The sequence below is a fragment of the Lipotes vexillifer genome, unplaced genomic scaffold (assembly GCF_000442215.2).
Source record: "Lipotes vexillifer unplaced genomic scaffold, Lipotes_vexillifer_v1.1 scaffold79, whole genome shotgun sequence".
NCBI lineage: Eukaryota > Metazoa > Chordata > Mammalia > Artiodactyla > Lipotidae > Lipotes > Lipotes vexillifer.
The window spans coordinates 1,203,555-1,224,577 of NW_006775678.1; the positions used below are offsets into that span (position 1 = coordinate 1,203,555).

Genomic DNA, 21,023 nt, shown 5'->3' on the forward strand with positions numbered 1-21,023 from the left:
CGGGAGGAGGGGGCTGGGTGGGGGGGTGACAGGCAGAGAGGAGCCTGGTCAACAAGCCCGCAGCACTCTGCTAGGAGGCCGAGGCCGGCCCCTGCCGCCGACGCAGCCAGGGTGAGCAGACACACATAGATTGCTTTCCTGGGGGCTCTTTGTCAGCCACCAACCCAGAGCACACACACTGACACACACGTACACAAAGATCTGAGCCAGGTTGTGGGAGGTAAGTGGGGGAAGGAGAAGGAGGGGCAGCAGTGTCTGCGGTGGGCTTTGGGGTGGACGGGAGGGGGGATGGGCCCGAGGGGCTCTGGGGTGCTCGTGAGGGAGCCTTTCCAGGGCTGTGTGCTTGTGCGCCGGTGGAGGGGACCCACGATGACCTTCCCGTCCTCACCAAGACCTAAGAGGGAGCAGCCACCCCCAGCGAGATCCTCCCTGTGCTGATGATTTTCAGGGACTTGTTGGCAACTCAGCGAGGGTTGCCATAGCTTTTTTATGTAGGGTGACCAGAACCGGTTGAAACTGGTTTGAGGCAGATCAGCTCCTGAGCACAATGCAGTCACTGAGCTACTACAGTGGGATAGCAGCTTCCTCCCTTCATGGCAGCCAAAAGCAGAGGAGCTTGCAGGAAGGGACCATCCCAACACAGTATGTGAATGCACACTTAGACACCACACAGCACTGGTACGTGACTAATGGAGCCCTAGAAGAGTCTGTGTAGAGAAGATGGGGAAAAATGTGCAGGTTTGCAAGGTCTGAGATTACTTGGGCTTTTCCAGCCTTTTTCTTTTGCTTAAGGGATGGACAAGGAGCTGAGATTTATGACCCTTATTAAAGAAAAAAATGTGCCTTGCTAGGGTGGGGACACTTGGTTTCTGCAGGCTCTCTCTCTCTCTGTCTCTCTCTCTCTCACTCTCTCTCTCCTCTATGTTTTTAACAAAACAAAACCAAAATGAACTGATGGATTTGTAATAATAGTTTGTTGCTGGAGAATGCTACTTTGCATGCTTTTTTTGTCTTGCAGGGTATGTTCTGTTTTGTGCTTTTCCTTTTAGAAGCTACTAAAGGGTTTCGGGGATGCTTCTGACTATTATGAAGGCCAAAAGGTAACATTATTGTTCTAGGAAATGAGCATAAATGCGTTCCAGTGATGCTGTAAGGCATACATGCTGTCTTTTTTTCCCTTGTAGGCCTGTTGATTGGGGCTGCTTTTAACCCTTTCATATTTGCAGAGAATGCAACCGTGTGACAGTAACTGAACATTGGGCCAAAGTCTTTCCAAAAGGTCAAGGTTCACAAGGTGAGATATGATAATTTTGAGCATGAATTTAAGTATTTATTTGAAGATCCGTTCAGACACAGATTGACAGTGCATTGGTACCCTGGAGATAATATTGGGTGGAGAGTGGAGAAGAAATACTCTTGACGTTTAGCCAAGTTTACTGGGATTAGAGTGACTTTATGATAGTGTTGCTATCAAGGCGAAATCAGAATGACTTCATTAAATCGCATGTGGCTGGTCATTTATAAGAGGCAGGCCTGAAAAGAAGCACGTTGAAGAGAATGGTAGGCGTCAGGGCCTTGTGGGGAATGCACTGTTTTGCATAAGACTAAAGCAGTACCCATGTAGCATTTTCCCGATGATTACAGGAAAATGGAAGGACTTTGCCAAATCCAGGCAGCCTAGCCACCTTTTTGGGATTTGAGGAGTCTGCAGGTAGATTTGCCTTTTGTTCATTCATCACCTTTCTTTTTACCTTGCTCTGTGTATTAACCTGAAAGGCTTTTCACTCTGAGTCAAGTGGTGGAATGGCTTTTATTGATTCGGGCGGGGGTGGGGTGTTGATGGTGAGTTTGCCATTGGATTATTTGTGGCATACGTTTTAATATGGAATACTTAATGCAATGCCAGGAGGAGACTGGGTAGTCTGGCTTCCTCTGTGCAAAGATGCCTGTTAACTCAGAGCTTTACAGCAGTGGATGGTAGAAACTGTCCAGTGCCTTAAAGGATGACAGTTTGATTTGAGCTGGCATTTTTATGCATCCTCCAAAACCAAAAGAGGTTTTAGAGGAGGAGAGAGAAGCAGCAGTGATCAGTGGTAGCAAAGTAAAGAACAAAGGCAGTGAGACCTCACAGGGGAATACGAAACATTTCGCCTTGGGGTTCCTTGTGAAAAGAACTGCAACTTCCCCAAACAGGAAACCAGCAGTTCCAGAATTCAAATCCAAGATGAAGGCAACAACGGATGGAGCTAGTTCTGTCTCTGGTTTGGTAAAAGTACAGTCAAGAGGTGCCCATAGAAGACACGATTGAAAACAAATTTCTCCCCTACTCTGCGGAGGGTATTTTGTTCCCCTTTGCCTTCAGCAGAACAGTCTTTTCAGAAGTGCTGAGGGTCTTAGAATGGGTTGTGTGCTGGCAGTTGGTGGGCAGAGTATCTGCAGTGAAGGGTGTCAAGTATGCAAGGGTTTTATCGTTGAAATGTTTTTCATAGGATTTCAGAGCATCCAGCGTGTGATAAAACTGGCAAAAGAGAAACAACAGGGCATGGTTAGCTCAGAATACTTTGTGTGGTATTTAATAGAGATAAATGTAATCTCGGACCGAGAGACCAGTAAATAGCTCATGTGATGGAACAAAATTCTTGACAAATCACTGTGCGAAAATTGGTTTTCAATTCTACAACATTTTTGACTGCCAGAGGTTCTGTGTCTGAATGTGGCAGAAATCTGCTTGCAAAGCAGATCCCAATCCACGTTGCATGATATGCTGTTCCTGCTTTTCCGGTGCCAACTAAAACTCAGATGGCTAATGTGATAAACCTTAATTAGCTTAATACTACAATAAGCTGTTTTATAATTGAGTCCTTCGCTCCTATCTTTAGAAGGTCAGTGATTTTTATTTAACTTTGACAGCTAACCCCTTGCAGTGACTGTTTCTTGATAGGATGTTTAAAAGCCCTTTTTGTAAGGCGTGGCGTGTCCCAGAACGTTCTGGTTTACTCTCTGTGGTTTTTAGATTGGTTACTCCCCCTCCCCCAGAAGGCTCCTGGAAAATAGCATTTGCTTTGCACGCAGGCTCGTCTTTCCACTTTCCAGCTGCAAAGAGCCGTTGCAGGTCAGAGAGCTGGTTCTCCAGGGCTGCAATCAGGAGCCCATCTTGGCTGGAGGTTTGTCTCAGGTGGCGATCTCATGCTGGGCTCTGAGGATGTGGCAGGCCCAGGTCTCCTGGAGAGGAACAGTTTTCTGGGCTCGGGAATGTGAGTGCGGAGAAGCCGCAGTGTCCTCTTGCCCAGAAGAGCCAGGTGGGAGTAGGGTGGCACCCACCCTTGGCGCCGGGCCCTCCGGGGGCTCCCCCCCCCTCGTCTGTCACCCTGTGGGCAGCCACACCTGGAGCCCGGAGCCCCGGAGCCCAGCGCCTGGTCGGGATTGCCTGGGGCAGCCTCCAGGGACGACAGGCGGGCCATCCCCTCTGGAGGAAGAATGTGTGGGTTTGGCTGAGGAGGGTCCACTGGAAAGAAAGTGTCACTGGGTGGTGAACCTTTGCTTGTTTTTATCATTTGCCTACTTAGCATCACTTTTTCCATGTTAAAGAACGTTGGATCCAGGGTTTTTAGAACTCTCAGCCTCCAGCCTCCTGGTTTAGGAGAACTCTCGCTCGTCTTCTCTCTCTCTCTCTCTTTTGCTGTCTTTTCTCACAAAGAGATTCCCCACCCACCTCCCACCTTGACTCCTTTCTAAAGGAGGGTCTAGGAATGCTGCAGCCAACACGTGGATGGAATTTTCTGCTGATACCTTTGACTAGGATGAGTTAGAACTTCAGGATTTGTAGTCTCTCCCACCCCCCACCCCCCGCCTTTATTTCTTCCCTTGAAATGCTTTCTTGGGCTGTACTGTGGGGTACCGTCTGTCTCCCGTTGGTTTTGAATAACCTTTCCCGTATCCTTGGTGGAACTCCATTTAGCTGTTCACAGCTGGAGCGGAGGTTGCCAGCACGGGGAGGGGGGAAAGACTTGGGGTTGCCCGCCACCCTGTCCCCCTAACATTTCTTCTTCATCAGTGCAATACAGTAGCAGCAAAATAATAACAACAGCCACTGTTCCACGTCAAGGAAATCCACACCTTTGTGTTAAATATACAGGCAGTACCTCAGAGATCCTGTGGGTCTGGGTTCCAGATCACAAGAAAGTGATGATCGCAATAAAGCAAGTCACTTGAATTTTTTGGTTTCTTGGTACATATAAAATTTATGTTTATGCTGTACTGTAATAAGTGTGCAGTAGTGTATCTAGAAAAACAACGTACGTATCTTTATTAAAAAATACTTTATTGCTGAAAAAAATGTTTATCACCTGACGATGCACAGTTGCCACAAACCTTCAATTTGTAAAAAAGCACAGTATCTGTGAAGTGCAGTAAAGCAAAGCGCAAAGGAGGTATGCTTGTATTTGGCGTATAATCTTTAACTATGTCATGGTTAAATAATTAACTTTTTACCCTTTTTTTCCTTTTAAATTTACATACAGTAAAACCCACGGTTTTACGGGTTTTGACAAGCGTGTAGTGCTGTGTATGCGCCACCACTACCCATAGGGAGTAGTTCCCTTGCCTGAAAAACTTTCCTCCTGCTGTCCCTTTGTAGTCAGTCTCTTCTCTCCACTCCAGCCTCCCGGCAGCCAGCGATTTGTTCTGTCCTTATATTTGATCTTTTCCAGAATGCCATACAAATGGCTTCTTTGACTTACAAAGTGCATTTGAAAGGCATCCATATTGTTTTTGTATCCATACTTGGCTCTTTTTTTTATTGCCAAGTTGTGTCGACCACTGTATGGATGTACCACGGTTTTGTTTCTCTGTTCTCCCGTTGAAAGACATTAGGATTATTTCCAGTTTTTGGTGATTGGGAATAAAGCTGCTATAAACATCTGCATACAGGTTTTTGTCTGAACATAAGTTTTTGGTAAGGACTTAGGAGTGGGATGGCTGGGTCATATGGTAAGTAGATAAGAATTAGAAGTTAGAAATGAAAGTAAATTCAGCTGGTCATTCCTCACAAAAAAGATCTAGTCTTGTCAGCTGCAGTTAAGACTTCCCAAGTAAATTTTTCATAGCAAATGTTATCTGAAGACACATGAGAGATGTTCGTGATAATAGACCACTCACTAACGGGATGACAGGCTTTATAACCCAGAACTAATTGGAATTAGCCGAAAGTGGAAACAAGAACCTGCAAGTGGTAAAATATCCTTTATTTCCTTCAGCAGTTATTCCTAATCTCCTCCGAAGCATTTGGCAGTTTAATTTTCACATTTGTCTTCAGGTTCCATAAAACACCAACCAATAATAGAATCGAAATTTTGGAAAGGGGTATGAAAGATCTCTGTTGAAATCTTAGCTGCAGAAAGAACTTTTCATTAATGAGAATTTGTCTGATTTATTGACTGTCAAAATATTGGTGTTATTTTAATATTTGAAGTTATTTTTCAGCTTTTGTGTCTTTTTTTTTGTCCTGTGGTACGCGGGCCTCTCACTGTTGCGGCCTCTCCTGTTGCGGAGCACAGGCTCCGGACGCGCAGGCCCAGCGGCCATGGCTCACGGGCCCAGCCGCTCCGCGGCGTGTGGGAGGGATCTTCCCAGACCGGGGCACGAACCCGCGTCCCCTGCATCGGCAGGCAGACTCTCAACCGCTGCGCCACCAGGGAAGCCCTTGTGTCTTTTAAAGAAGTGAAAGTATTTAAGCAACATCAGAGCACTGAAGTAGGGAGATTTTGGAAGCAGATTGGTTGTTTTTAGAGGATAAAGCGGTGTTCAGGATCAGGAGAGGTTATGGTGACATGTGGAGGGAGAGGAGCCCGAGAAGTGGGAATCATTGTTAATTTGGGGATTATTTCATCCATTTAGCAGATACTGCGTGTTTACTAAGCACCGGACCTTGTGCTAGGCACTGGGAGGACCGAGGGAAAAGGAATCCAGAGAGGAAAACCTAGTGGGAAGTAACCTACAGATGCTATGATAGGAATGTGAATAGGCCATCTAGTGCCAAGCATGGAGGGAGGAGCCCTGGAAGAGGTGGCTGCTGAGCAAAACCAGGAAGAGTATGTAAGGCAGGCAGAGACTTGGGGGAAGAGCATGAGAGCCCGATGGAGTGGCATGTGGAAAGGCCCTGGGAGAGCTTGGTGTCGCAGGTGGGGATGGGAGAGTAGGAGGAAGCTACGAGGCTGACAAGGGCCAGGCTTCTGAAGCTCGTTTTATATCGTCCATTCCGGCGTGGGCTTCCCTGTGTAGACAGCAGAGGCAGAAAGACTTTTCATGACAGAGGTCCTGGGCCAGCACCACGAGGATGGAATGAGGACTTCTCTGGCTGGAGGCAGGGAGGTCAGAGGGGAGGCCCCACCCCAGCAGTGCAGGAGAAAGGAGGAGGGCTCCTTCTGAGGCGTTGGCGTGGGGAGGGAGTGGTAGGTGTGTGTGTGCTGGGCCCCGACTGGATATGCAGCGTGATGGAGGGGTAGGAGCAGAGGCTGCTCTCTGAGGTTACCTGCCGCCACGGGTTACTTGCGTCTCTCAGATTCTGAACTCAGGAGGCAGAAAAGATTTGGGAGGTGGAGGTGTCGATACAGTGAGTTCAGGTTTGGGTTGTGTTGCCTGCCCACGGGGTGTCCTTTGCCTCCCAGATATGTTTGAGCTGGAGGTCTAGACTGGCAGCAACTAATACAGAACAGAGATGATGGAAGAAAGGTATGAAAAGGTTTGAGTTCGGGTTCCCATGAGATAATGAAGGGGAGGTAGGGGCTGAAGAACTTGAGAAGCATGCTTCAGAAAGTTGGAGGGCAGGACATTTCCAGAAAGGCAGACCACATCTTAGTAGCTGACACCTGCAGACAGCACAGTCCATTGTGGTGGCCTTTCCCTGCATTTAATAGCAAGACGATGAGGTGAGCTGTATGTTGTTATCCCCATGGTGCAGGTTGGGAAACTCAGGCCAAGATCCTGGCCAAGGTCTGCCAGCTCGGAAGTGGTGGTGGCCACCTAGAGGGGTGGGATAGGGACGGTGGGAGGGAGACACAAGAGGGAGGGGATATGGGGATAAATGTATATGTGTAGCTGATTCACTTTGTTATACAGCAGAAACTAACACACTATTGTAAAGCAATTATATTCCAATAAAGATGTTTAAAAAAAGAAAAAAGAAATGGTGGTGGAGGCAGAATTTGAAGCATGTCCCTCGTCACTGGGCTCTTCTGCCTTGGGGACAAGGGGAAACCATGGAAGGTGCTTGGGGGGAGGAGGCTAGAGAGACACAAGTAGCGGGTAAACAGCGAAGGCACCAAAGACGCTTGCGTTGGGAGTGGCCGTTAAGGACGGTGAGTGTGTCATGGAGAAGCTGGAGGCACAGTAGCGGGCCTTTGTAATTAGGCAGGTTTTCCTGACTTTAGTCGTCATGGAGAGGGGAGAATCTGTATCTACACCAAAGACGGACAGTGCTAGGAATAACCTGTTGGAAAGAGTTAGTTAAATGGTTTTTTCCGGGTACTAGGGTGAGGTACAAATTGGGAGAAGGAACAAAGAGGTGTTTTTGTTTTATTTATTCTTTGAAAAGGATAAGAAAATCAAACTGAAAGTGGTGTTGTGAAAAATCTTTTGTTCTAACAGAGAAACATAGTTTAAAGAATTCTTTGAATCATCTGCTATGGACAGGACGTTCTAAATTCTGCCTGTTTTAGAATGAGGGGGGAGAGAAAATTCTACTTAATCTAAATCTGGAGACTGAAATAAGTAATTTTTATATGAACTCAGAGTGGCCTTCTTAGCTGTCCCAAGTATTCCCCACCAAGCATCCTCCAGTTGATGGTCGTTAGGGCCCCCAAATGCAGGTTTTGTTTTCAGTCAGATATTACTACAACTGTACATAATCAGAGATTCTGAGCATCTTGAAGGATTCATAGAGACCTAAAGGTAAAGTCAGGGTGGTGTGGTTCTTGAATGTCTGTCTTCTCAAGTCAGCCTTACCTTCTAGGGAACCAAACTCCTGCTGACTCATGGGTCTGGTAATGGGTACTGATTTTGATAATTTTCTTCTGTGAGGAATAAATTCTTTAGGTATCTGAGCAGTAAGAATTTTTGAAAAACTTCTAGGTTAGAAAATTTCTAGCTCTGTGTTAAAAAAAAAATCACAAAGCTGGAAATACATTAAATATTTACAGTTATCTCCTTATTTTCTATAGTGAGCCTGAATTGGTGGTAGTGCCGGCTGGGGCTGGGGGGGGGGGGGTCAGCAGGGAGTTAATATCAAATAGCACATTTGAAACTAGAACCCAGCACTCTAGACCCCCTGGTCTAAGACTGTTGCCATCATTACTTTCTCTCTGCCTTCCACAATTTCTCATATGTGTTTTGATGGTATATATAGGCCAGCTTCTACCTACGGTCCTTACATCATGTGAACCTGAGAGCTTGAATGATTCAAATGAAGCCCTCCTATAGGTTCTCATTGATAAGCTCGTTCTTAACAGTTTTGCTGATTTAACATAGCAAGAGTGGGGAAGGTAGTTTGAGGTCTCTAGCTTGAGAATTGATTATAGCTAGTGTTCTACTTAAATTTGGGTGGAAAGGCCATGGAGATTTTCAGTTGCCTTTGGTCAGCTCTCAGTGATATATACCTGTCTGCCCAGCCCTCAATGATATAAACCTGTGTTCTGCCACTGGCTAGCTGTGAGACCTCAAGCAAGTTACTTAAATTCTAAACCATACTTTTCTTGAGGGTTGTTTTGAAGATTAAATGCATATGAAGTGCTTAGGGAAGTGGCTGGTGCATGGTGAGACCTCCCTAAAATCTTAGCTATAGTGTTCCTGAGGCTTCCTGTTATAGGGGAAGGGCCTTAGCCCTGACGTTATCTTTTCTGTCTTGGAAGGTAGTGTTTCTCCTGTTCTTTTACCTCCTTTATCAGTAGTGATTTTTCTTTTCGGAGGGTGGGGCGTGAAAACTTACACAGTGAGTGTCTCCTGCCTTGTCTTTAGGTTTTCAGTTACAGCTGCCCTATATCTGGTGAAAGTGGGTGAAATCTAGGTAAGAGTACTTGTTCCTACTTGGCTGCACTTCCTTTTGTAGCTGGAAAATCTTGGACAAATTTTGTAGTTGTAATCTTACAACTGTCTTTGCTCCCAGAAAAATTCAGCGAGTGGCTAGAGTCTGGGTTGTCTGTCTGCTGGTGTAATTTATGTCAACCAGAGTGTAAAAACAAGCAAAATTTGATCGTGAATATATGGCAGGTAGCTCAAGCCTCTGTTCCATCCCTTTCCTGCGCATGTTCGCTTGCAGGGACCAGATAGTCGTGTCTTGCACGCTGGGATTTGGAGGTGATGGAAGATTGAGTGGAGAAGGGATCCCCTTTCTGTCTACGACTGCCCTGTCCAGTGTGGCAGGCACCAGCCACACATGGCTTTTGAGCACTTGTAATGTAGCTAGTCCTAATTGAGATGGGCTGTAAGCATAAAATATACACCAGGTTTTGAAGACCTACACAAAAAAAGAATGTAAAATGTCTCATTAATATTATATGTTGAAAGGACATTTTGGTTGAATAAAATTTATTATTAAAACTTACTTCACAACCTTCCCTCCCTTCTTTTCTTTTAAAAATAGGAATAGAAAATTTAAAACTATATATTTGGTTTTCATTCTATTTCTGTCGGACAGTGCTGGTCTGGATTGTTGGATGGACAACTAAATAAATTTAACAGTGAAACTCCTCTGGTGCCCTGCAGTGTTCATATTTATTGATGTTGAGTCCCTCTTTTGGTTGAAAAAGATAGTGTAAGAACTACGTTACGGTCTCCTTGTTAGAGAAACTCATTCTCCCCGAGTTTGGGCTCCCTTTCTCTCTCAGATATTCCTAATTCATCCCCGGGTTATGGGGTTTAAACATCCGTGCCGGTTGGTGTCTGCTTCTGAATGGAAAGGGAACTAGCATTTACTGCAAGTTTACTGTGTGCTAGATGCTTTACACTGACTGTCCCGTGAAAGGTAGAATATCCCCAGTGAGACTTAAGAGAGGTTAAGTGACCAAAGATGATACCACTAGTGAGAGACTGAGCCTAGACTTGGACCAGGGTCTGGCTGGCTCTGGAGTTCTTCCCTGCTTCATGCTGCCTCTCCCTACCTGCCGCTGCTGTCCTGTACCTGCGGCCCACGGTCTCATGTCCCTCCTGGGTGCCCTTGTTGTCCAGATGGGACTTCTCGCACTCTAATTTGCATACAGATCACCTGGGGGTCTTGTTAAAAAATGCAGATAATGATTCAGTAGGACTGGTACGGGCCCAAGGTTCTGCATTTCTGACAAGCTCCCAGGTGATGGTGATCTGCTGGCCCGTGGACCACACTGAGTAGCAGGAGTCTCCACTGTTTCCCTTGGTTTCAGACCTGCTGCCTTTGCTTCCAGAGTGATCTGATTCTCCCAGCCTTGCCTGACTATGGGAACTCACCCTCGCTTTGCATCTGATGGCAGTGAGAGCAGTTGGGGTCAGCCCTGGTTTTCAGCCATGGACGCCCAGTCTGGCATGAACACTGATTTCTGGGCACACGGGGTCTGACTGTGTCCTCAGTTTTTTCTTGTTCCCACATAGCTGCGTTCCTCCAGCTTTATCACCTTGAGCCCTTGGCATCTGTAGTCTGATGAGACAGAAGGTGATTTTAATATTGAGATGAGATCCAGGAGATAATACACGACAGGGGTACTACCCATTTCAGGTCATCGTGATGAAGACTCTCAGGCCTTAAATCAACACGTAAGAGTGACTGTGCCATGTTTGGATCAGGGACTTGGGATCTGATGGGAGGTGAGGACTTGGAGCTGTTAGCCGGCCACTATTTCTGCCTCCATACCTGACAAGGAATTGGGTGACTTGTGACTTTTCCTTAGAATGGGAGTCCTAATGAGCCACCTCCCAGGGCCATGTTGAAGAATGGCTAATCCCCACCACCTGCTTGTCCAGCGCATAATGAAGGCAACCACCCTGGAGTCCCAGGATCCAGATGCCTTGGGAAAGGTCACTCCGGGGCCTGGGCCAAACAAGAAATTGAGTTCTAGGAAGGAGTTTGGTTATGTGTTTGAACCATAAACTGTAGACTCTACAAAACTGTAGTTGGCTTCTTTCTGATATTGGGAATGGACATTGATTAAATGAGTTGTAAGGATAAAATGGTATCTGTTCCATGAGATAGTTTGCCACCCCATCTCTCTACAAGAAAGCCTCCCATTTCACAGAAATCCTGGTTGAGTTTTAGATCTTACTGGACATTTGGACACTGAGAGTTCTATGATACATGGATCCAGCACTTTGAATACGATTTATTAATTGTTGGCCAAATCCGTCAGCTCCTCGTTTTCGTGCAGAATCCCTGCCTGGGGTGGTGGAGGTACGTGTTTTGGACCCGTGAGTGTGTCTTCTGTGGTGTCACATTGCCCTGCGGGGAGCAGGGACGAGGATGGGCATTCAGGACGGGCACGGCCACGGAGGCAGCCCTGGAGAAAAGGGTTGGAACCGTGGATGTTAATCTGAGTTGGGGGTGAGTTCAGGATGTAGTGGGGTAGTGAGTCAGAAGCCTTACTGGAGTATGCCAAGAGTCAGCATCAAAGACCAGGCAGATAGACGTGCAGAGAACATTAGAAGGCAAAGCAAAGATGGCTGGTCCCCAGTGCAGTGAGCTAGGAAAGAACCGGGAGTGCACAGCATGCAGACCGATGGGTATGTAAGAGTACAGGACCACAGGCACCAGGAGATGTGCATGATCTCTGTGCTCATAGGAGAGCCCCACGGGATGATTGTGGAGCGAGTTAGTGAACAGGTAGGTGAGTGAGTGAGGACAGTATGAGATACAGTGCCCCGGTCCCTTGATAACTGCATCGGAGCCAACCTTACGAGGTGGCCTTCACTTGGGATGGTGACAACCAAGGACAGCTCAGGCGGCCAAGGTGAGGAGATGGATTGGGAAGCAGTAGCTCCTTGTAGACAAGATTCACATGGGAAGCATTGCAACACTAGATTGTTTGGAGTTTGCTTGACTTTAGGGGACACACGATCAGGACACGGCTGTTTAAACCAGCACCATAAGAAAGGGAGCTAACCGTTAGGCCCCAGCTGCTGCCACAAGAACCTGAAACCGGGAACTCAGACATCATCTTGCTCTAAGATTATTCTGTGCTCTTTTTAGGGCCACGTGTCCTCAGTTGTCTCTTTGTGCCTCTCCCTTGGTACAGCGACGTTCTCTTTCCTGAGCACGTGGCTGTCCCGCAGCCCACGTGTCCCCGCGTCCTCGTTTAAGCCGCCGGTGGACATCACCTGTATTCCTCAGTCTGACTGCCAGTTCTCAAGACCAAAAACCTAATTGGTCCTGGTCTCATCCGCTGTAGCTTGGAGGGCAGGGTTACTACTGACCCTAAACGGGGGACAGTAGTTTCAGAGGAGGTGGCCAGTGGGCTTGTGAAACACCCTGAGGAATGTCTGCTACAGTAGAGGGATCATAATGGCAAATGGATGCAGTGTTAGCTGTCTTTGGTGTGTCTGGTCCAGGCATTCCCCATCGTACAATGTGATGCTCTAGAGAATGTCATTCTAAGAGCAAGGTCTGGTGGCTGCCTTTGTTCTCACATCGGCGCTCCAGTAAGTAGATGAGTAAAGGCTGTGAAAATATGAGCTGCTCGTGTTTATTAGCGAAGTTCAACAAGCTGTAGGCCAAAAGGAGGCAATGAAGGGGGGACTGCCTTTTATAGAATGTGCTCTTGTTCACACGTGACGACGATGCTGTGGACCAGCTGTTGGCTTTTTCAGTCAGGATGGGGGTCTCCTTGGTTTGTCCCCGTCTTTCATCTGCTCTTCTCTCTAGCCTAGAGCCCGGGGTTGCTATATGACTCCACCGTTTAGCGAGTGCAGCCTGTAGCATTGCCATAATTCATTACTGTCAGGAAACAGCTTACCCATAAACGAGTGGAATTTGTGTCAGGTTTTAACACTGTTCTCTGATAGGCTCATTTGGCTTCTAAAGGTAGAGGTGGGAGGAAATATACAAAGAAGGAAACATTGTATGGAAGTAGAGGTTCCAGTAAAGATAAACTTCGGGTGCAGTTTTGAAAAAATAGAGGGATGGAGTTTTTACAAAAAGGGAAAGAAGATCCAAGGAGGGAAATGATGGGAAAGCTTAGCACTTGGCATGTGCAGAGGACACCGGGCAGAGTTTTCAGGCTGGGACAGAGATTTTGAGGCAGGAAATGACTCAGAAAACAAGAGTTGCAAGGAAGATAGCTAAAGGGTGACTTGGTCACCTTGGGAAAGTGCAGTGAAGGAAACTGTGTCTGTTTGGAGACACTTTGGATTTCTGAATCGTTAGGCCTCACAGCAACCCTGACAGGTGGGTGGCCTTAACCCATTTTATGCCTGAGGCACTTGAGGCCCCAAGAATGAACAGATACGCCAGGCTGAGTGGCCAGTCATTGTTGGAGTCGGTGTTCATACCTGCCTCTTTTGGACCCGACGCCTATACCCTTTACATTCTTTAGTATAGTAGCCAAGGTGTACGAGCTCTTTTGAGTGTAGAAATGGAATCTTTTCTCTATTTTGTTTACTCAAAAATCACAAAAGCAGTATGTTTAGCTTTCAGTATTTGCTCCATAAATGCATAGCACGTGCTGCTTGTCTGAGGAATGCACTGGACTGGGGCACTGGAGGTAGGAAAACTGGCCGAATGGCTGGAGGAATTGTTCAAGCGTAATGTTTAGGGTCTCTCCTGGGTGCGTAGATGTATATCTGAGGACTTGCATGGGGGGTGGCGGGGGCTTGGTGTGAGTGTATGAATGTTTGGGGCCCCTCACAGGTGTATGTCTGTTTGACAAAATGCAAGTCTGGTTTAGCTGTCCAGCGTTCATTTGGGGGAATGATTAAACACATGGTTTAGTACTTGAGTAATAATAATTAAGCTTTGCTGGTTTTGATTTAGATGACTCACAGATTTTTTAAAAATTTCTTTTCCTCCTAATCTTGGGCATTAGGGTATTGTTGACTTCTGTTGGAGTTTCAGATTTAACTATAACTTCTTTGGTTACACAGTGCTCTAATTTCAGGTCATTGAGGACAGGAAAATTGTGTTCTGCCTCTGCTGGCTTCTTAGGAGACCTTGCTGGGCTGCCTTTCTGCAAGAGGCATTTGAGTGAAGGATGCTCATTATTAAATCCATGTAGTTGTTGAGAATTCTGGTGGCATCTGTGTCCTTATCGTCCCCTATTTGGGGACATCAGAGTTGTGGCTGAATTTCTTCTAGGGCTTTCTCTATGTTAGAATCCTATCACTGGCCTTGTTTTGATGTTTTAATAACTCACATTAATATGTAGACAGCACCTACCTGGGATTGTTTTAGCTAATTCTCACAATAACTGTGGGGTAGATCTTACTATCTCCATTTTCTACTCAAGAAAACAGAAGCTTAAAGAAGTAACATGCTCAGAATCTTGTAACTTTTAAAGAGCAGAGCCAGGACTTACTCCAATTTGTCTTATTCCAAAGCCCAGGTTTTAGAGACCACAACGTACTGTGGTTTATAGGTGTCATTTCTATAGCTGATCAGTGGGAGGCTCAAATATCTTTGAGGTTCAAAGCCACCGCTTCTGGGTCAACCAATATTTCTCCTTTTGTCAAGATTCAGGAGGTGTGTCTTGTTTGCTGCCTGACACTGATGTGGCGATGGCTACTGAGAGTAGATGAACATTAAGAGATACCTTGGTCCCCTGATTTTTCTTTACTGTAAACGTGTGCCTACCTGTGTGCATGTGCATTTGGCAACACAGGTAGCCTCCTCTTGGCAGTACTTACAGAACCAGTCAAACACTGTTTTTATAGTCATTTCTACAGCAGAGTCCCTTTAGAAATACTACCTTCTTGTTCTTCCCCCGTATTTGGAGATTTTGTTCTCTTGTTCTTTCCTTAAGTCGTCTTGGGTCGATGCAAAGGTGCCCCTGGAGAGGAAGTACCAAGAAAAACATGGAGGAAGAGTTGTTCAGAAACATGGGCAGGAAGAGTCTCCTTCACACTCGGCTGCAGAACTTCTATTTCCTAATACCGTCTCCCAAGGAGGATAATTGATTAGAAACAATCAAATATGTCCCAAAGATGTCTCACCCCGAAAGGTTCCAGCATCAGATAAGCTTGGGTAGTGTTCCCAGCCTGGGCAGTGGATCCCCGTAATGAAGTTTCACACTAGAAGTTCACATCAGCACTTGGCAAGTTCAGAGAAGCCTTAAAAGAAAGGTGTGTGTGTGTGTGTGTGTTTAATCCAGCACTTCCCAAGTTCCTAGACCGTAGAATCCCTTCTTTCCTCTTTTTGGTGGAAATTGAACAGCAGGAGGAGTGTTCTTGGGGGACCATTGTTCCAAGCTGTCTGTTGTCTTTGATGAAATTAGTAAAAACTGAGGGAGGGCCTTGTGAGAAATAGACACCTTCCTGGTTCTCCTTTTAATATAACATAGCGTTGGACAAAGTATGATCAATTCTCTTTCTCTGTGTTTTTCTGTTTTCTGTCTACTCCAGGAAGAGAACTTTAAGTGAGCTTTCTTTTAAAGTCAGCAGCCTGTAGACATGCTGTGAATGATAACCTTGGGGGATGCTCTCAGTCATGTCTTATAGATGAAAGTACTACCTTTCATAAGTCCAAAAATGCCTTAAGTGAATTTGGTATCTAGCAAGACTAGGCAATGGCCTCATTTTGGAATTCAGGACCAGTTGTGATAACCCTGCGGGGAGCCCCTTTGTCTACACCCTTCCGCAGCTGGTGGGAGGGGAAGTGGAGAGGTAGCTGGAGTGGTGACGCCACCCTCTCTAGACTGGGAGGTGGCTCTGGTGTGCATGCCCAAGGGGAGCAGGTTTCTCGTGATGTTAGGGTGAGGTGTTGGTGGGAGAACAGGTGATAAGGGGAATGTCTGTTCATGCAGAGCAGGGCTTTTCACCCTCAGCACTAGTGACATTTGGGGCTGGGTAGTTCTTTGTCTGGGGGCTGTCTGTGCAGTGTAGGATGTTTAACAGCGTCCCTGGCCTCTACTCAGTACCCCACTGGGTGCCAGTAGCAGCCCTCGCCCTGCTCCGAGCTGTGCCGACCAAAAACGTCCTGGACATTGCTAAATGTCTGTGGTGGCAGAGAAGGGGCAAAATCACCCCCGTTGAGAACCACTGACTCAAAGCCTAGTAGCAAGGACGACACTTCAAAACTGGGCTAGTAAAAATTCCAAAAGAAAGACCTCTGAGGGAAGCCAGCAAGCACGCGTGGCTGGATTGTGAAATCCCCAGAGAAGAGCAAGATACCTTCAGCTGCTAGGGCTCGCCTCCATGTTTTCTAACGCTGGAAGTCTCAAAAATGTTTGCAAATAGCTTGTTTAGTATTTAAAATAAAGAAGTTGCTGGTAAAATGAATACAAAATAGCCAAAGATAGAGCCGCTGGTTTGATGGGAGCATTTCAGGGACAACGGCTTCTGTGCAGGATTTAGGATTTTTGTGCAAAAATCTGGAAAGCTTATTCAGGTGACAAAGGAAAATTACTTTGAACCTCTCCTGTCTGTACTCTCAAAATATCACCTCTAATTTAGAAAATCTATACTTTGCTTCAAGCTAGAATTATAGAGATGCTCCTGAAAAGTGTGGCATTTATAAAATGCCAAAGGAATGCTTCTGAAGCCTTCATGAGTTTTTCTCTTAAGCCAGGATCTTTTGTTTTTAGTACTTAAATGGGTCTGTAAGTGATTTCTTAGTTTTGAAATAATTGGAATTCACCAAACACGAAGCATTTTGTATCCAACTAATAGCAAAGAAATTTAGAAATTTTTTTCTTGCTCTCTCATCATTGAAACTGTTTGAATAACCCACTTCAAGCAGAGGCTGTAATGACTTTTTCTGAAGTTTATTAATGGTGACAGATTTAGCCCAGACCCTTTCAGTATTTCTATAAACTCATTGACAAATTAGTGAATTGCCGGCACAGGGGCCTTTTAGTTAAAAGAATGTGGAATATCTAGTGGGAGATAGAGCGCTTGCAAAAGTACCTTTGACAGAATTGCCAAGGTTGATGATTCTGACTCTCCCCAAGTTCATAGGAAATGTAAACGTTCATCTACTTCCCTGTAGGTAAGAGATTGTGAAAATGCTTAGGTGGGTGAACTTTGAAAACCATCCTGCCCCTGCCCTTTCTGAATTCAGGTGTCAGATGTTTAGTGTTGAAACCTAAGCCTTTCTATGAACTTTACATATCTATAAATTTTACATATCTGTATGTATAAATGTATAAAATACAGTATGCTTATTCTGCATAACTATCTGTATAAACATGTACAATGCAATATGCTTATTTTTTCTTTTAAATTTTAATGTAGTGTATATATTGTTTTAGGAACTGGTTCCCCCCCCCCCCCCCTAAATGGGGTATCTTGATTGTTCCATGTCAGCATCTATAATAGCTCTCCCTTACTTTTAATGAGTGCATAGCACTCCATTAGAAAGGATCCCCCCCCCCCCACTAAATGGTGTATCTTGATTGTTCCATGTCAGCATCTATAATAGCTCTCCCTTACTTTTAATGAGTGCATAGCACTCCATTAGAAAGGATGTACCATAAACAATGTGAATGTACTTAACACTGTTGAACTGTACACTTAAAAATGTTTAAGATGGCAAATTTTATGTTATGTATATTTTACTGCAATTTAAAAAAGAAAAAGGATGTACCGTAATTGATATAATCATTTCTCTGCTGATGGACATTTATACGTTTTCCAGTGTTTTGCTGTATTGCAAATAACTGTGCACCAAACATTTTTATACAGATGCCCCTCACTTTGGAAGATTTTATTTCTCTGTTTTAAAGCTTTGCGCCTGTGCACTAAGATCAGTGGCATGTCTTCCAGATCCAGCAACTAGGATCCTGGCCCTTTTTCCCTTGGGAATATAGCTAAGGAAAGAGCAGGTTTTTCCTTCTGGACTTTTAAGAATTTCTTGGTTGTGAGTGTGGATTTGGAGAGAGAATCCCATAGTTTGTAATCTCCGCAGCTGAAGGTTTTCTTTCATTAGACTTGGAGGGTGTCTGGGCAAGCCCCTTGCCCCGAACACCTGTTTACTGTCTTGCGCCAGATATCTGCAGAGACCGTCAGCCCAGGTAGGTGACCTGGTTCCCAAAGGCATTCTTGGAGGTGAAAGGAAGGCCACCCGTTGGGAATACCGGTGGCTGAGTTTCAATAACTGCGTTTGGCTGGCCGGTTAGGGGCCGGTTAGGGGCTTACTCCTTCGCACAGTTGTCTGGGCAGAACTGAGCCAGCTGTTCAGACGCAGGGCTTTGGTATTTGGTCAGCTCTGACTCCGGCCTTCGAGCTTTTCTAGCAGAGCCATCATGTTGATATGCTAACCCGAGGGCAGTCCTGCCCTTCAAATTTACATTCTGCTTTCTAAAGAAAAACACAGGACAGGTATTTTTGGAAGCTTTGCGTATTCGCTTAAGTAGATATTCCATGTTTGAGAGCCCTAGCACTCACGGCAAGTCAGCACAACTCTATTTTTGACTCGTGAGCAGGGAAGGAAAACAGCAGTCACGTGGATGGACTGGAGTTGCTTAACTTGGGTATGTCGGGTGCGGGTTCAGTCACGGGGCAGTCCAGCGCCCTGAGTCTCCCGCGATTGGTGTTGGGGAGGTGGTCTGGTGGCAGAAGAGGGACATAAACTGGTCCTCGGCAGCAGTGCGTGACCTGTCCCCTCCCACTGGGGCCTCCACAAAGCCAAGGCAGAACCCCAGGGCTGAGCGCGCAGGAGCCTCTGCCCTGCGGGATGTGCCAGTCGTGGTGAAAGTGTCCTTTCCCAAATCCTAGTACCACGCTGAGCGGGGTGGGGGGGGGGTGAGCTGTGGTTAGTCCCACTTCCTGAGGAAGTGACTGAGGGCGAGCTCCGGGGAGGAGCAGACATCCCATGCAGATTGATTGTCCTCTGAGCAGGGGCTTTGAAATTAAAGGAGCCCTCGGCAGACATCTTTCTGTTAGTTCTGTTTGATCTTTTTGTGCTTCGCTTTCAAAAATTATTTCTTACTGCTCTGCCGTTCCAGCTGTCTTTCTGTGGATGTCCTGTACCTGGGTAAACAGAAGATGGAAAGAGCAGGACTTTGTCTTCACAGAGGGCTTTCTGGGATTATGCTCTGATCTAAGTTCCGAAAACTCAAATGCATTTTAAAGGAATGTAGTCACTTGAATAATAAAACACAGTTTTCATGGGATATTTAATTTTCTACAGGCAGACTCAGGATAAAACTCCTGGGTATTCATTAATAAAGCAAAATGTGGAAAATGGGGCATTTTGGAACATTTTAGCCAACTGCAAATTAAAATCAAATATTAAATCAGATTTAACTCCATGTGAAAGTAAAGAACCACTTCTAGGGCTTCCCTGGTGGCGCAGTGGTTGGGAGTCCGCCTGCCGATGCAGGGGACATGGGTTCGTGCCCCGGTCCGGGAGGATCCCGCATGCCGCGGAGCGGCTGGGCCCGTGAGCCATGGCCGCTGAGCCTGCGCGTCTGGAGCCTGTGCTCCGCAACGGGAGAGAGGCCCGTGTACCTACAAAAAAAAAAAAAAAAAAAAAAAGAACCACTTCTAATGTACCCTGTCATGGTTCAGTGTTGCATATTTTCTAATTTTGTGAATATGAAATAGAATATTTTCATTTTGAGTTAAAAAAAATGATTATGTGATTCAGACTTTTCCTTCTCTTTTCCTCCCGTCTTCAGCATATTGTGGACCATATTTTCTCTTTCCTTGATTTTCCTCTCTTCCTTTCCTTCTTCCCAAGCATTTAGATAACACCTAAGAGCTAAAAGCTCGAAGGTAGGTAAGTGGAGGCGAATAAACTCCTCGTGGGCTCCCTGTTTCCGGGTGGGTGTCACATATAAAGAAAGGTGTTTGTCAGGGTGGACCTTCCATCCAGCGGGCTGTCTTTCTTTTACTTTTTCTTTATATTACTTTTACTTGCCTCTTCATATACATATTTGACTTTATTTCTGTAAAATACAGTTATTAAGAAAACAGCATCACATTAACTTGTACATTCAACTTGAAAGGGCATTTTCCCAGACTGGAGCAGGTGCCTAAGAAATATAAACTCCTAAGTAAAATGAAGTATCCTTGTCAGTGCTCCACTGTCATAACCGGGGCATATCCTGTGCCTCGGGCTTCCACATTCTCTCCTATTCTTTTTCACCAGAAGGGTGGTTATTACCTCTTTAATGACTTCTAGTTATTTTTTTGACCTTTAACTGTACCTGGTATCTGCTTGCTGAAATCTCCGTGACTCTGAATTACCCTGTTGAAGGAATTCTTTTTTTTTTTTTTTTTTTTTTAAATTTTCATTGGTGTATAGTTGCTTTACGATGTTGTGGTAGTTTCTACTGTACAGCAAAGTGAATCAGCTATACGTATACATATATCCCCTCTTTTGGATTTCCCTCCCATTTAGGTCACCACAGAGCATTGAGTAGAGTTCCCTGTGCTATATAGTACGTTCTCATTAGTTATCTATTTTATTTATTTTAAAAATTTTATTTATTTAATTTTAAGATATTTATTTATTTATTTGGCTGCATCGGGTCTTAGCTGCAGCACGTGGGATCTTTGCTGCTGCATGCGAGAGTCTTTGGTTGCAGCACGTGGGCTCTTCGTTGCGGCACATGGCTTCTCTCTAGTTGTGGCTCACGGGCTCCAGAGCATGCGAGCTCTCTAGTTGTGGCTCGCAGGCTCTCTGGTTGTGGCATGCAGGCTCAGTAGTTACGGTGTGCAGGCTTAGTTGCCCCGAGGCATGTGGGATCTTCGTTACCCCACCAGGGATTGAATCCACGTCCCTTGCATTGGAAGGCGGATTCTTAACCACCGGGATCACCAGGGAAGTCCTAGTTATCTATTTTATACATACTGTCAGTAGTGTGTATATGTCAATCCCCATCTCCCAGTTCATCCCAGCCCCCACCTTCCCCCAA

At 45.7% G+C, this 21,023-nt stretch overlaps 1 protein-coding gene across 2 annotated transcripts in view; it reads left to right on the forward strand.

The window, feature by feature from the left end:
* The first annotated feature begins 1,233 nt into the window (after positions 1-1,233).
* The window catches only part of ZNF532 (zinc finger protein 532), a 110,419-nt gene continuing 90,629 nt past the window's right edge, over positions 1,234-21,023 (forward strand). The window contains exon 1 of one of the 2 annotated variants that reach the window (XM_007450113.1): positions 1,234-1,294. Coding sequence is in view for 1 of the 2 variants with exons in the window: in XM_007450112.1 (XP_007450174.1) it covers positions 13,631-13,712 (82 nt within the window). In the remaining variant the exon portion in view is untranslated. Of the gene's footprint in view, positions 1,295-13,630; positions 13,713-21,023 lie in introns of those variants that run through there. The other variant, XM_007450112.1, reaches the window with a different exon arrangement.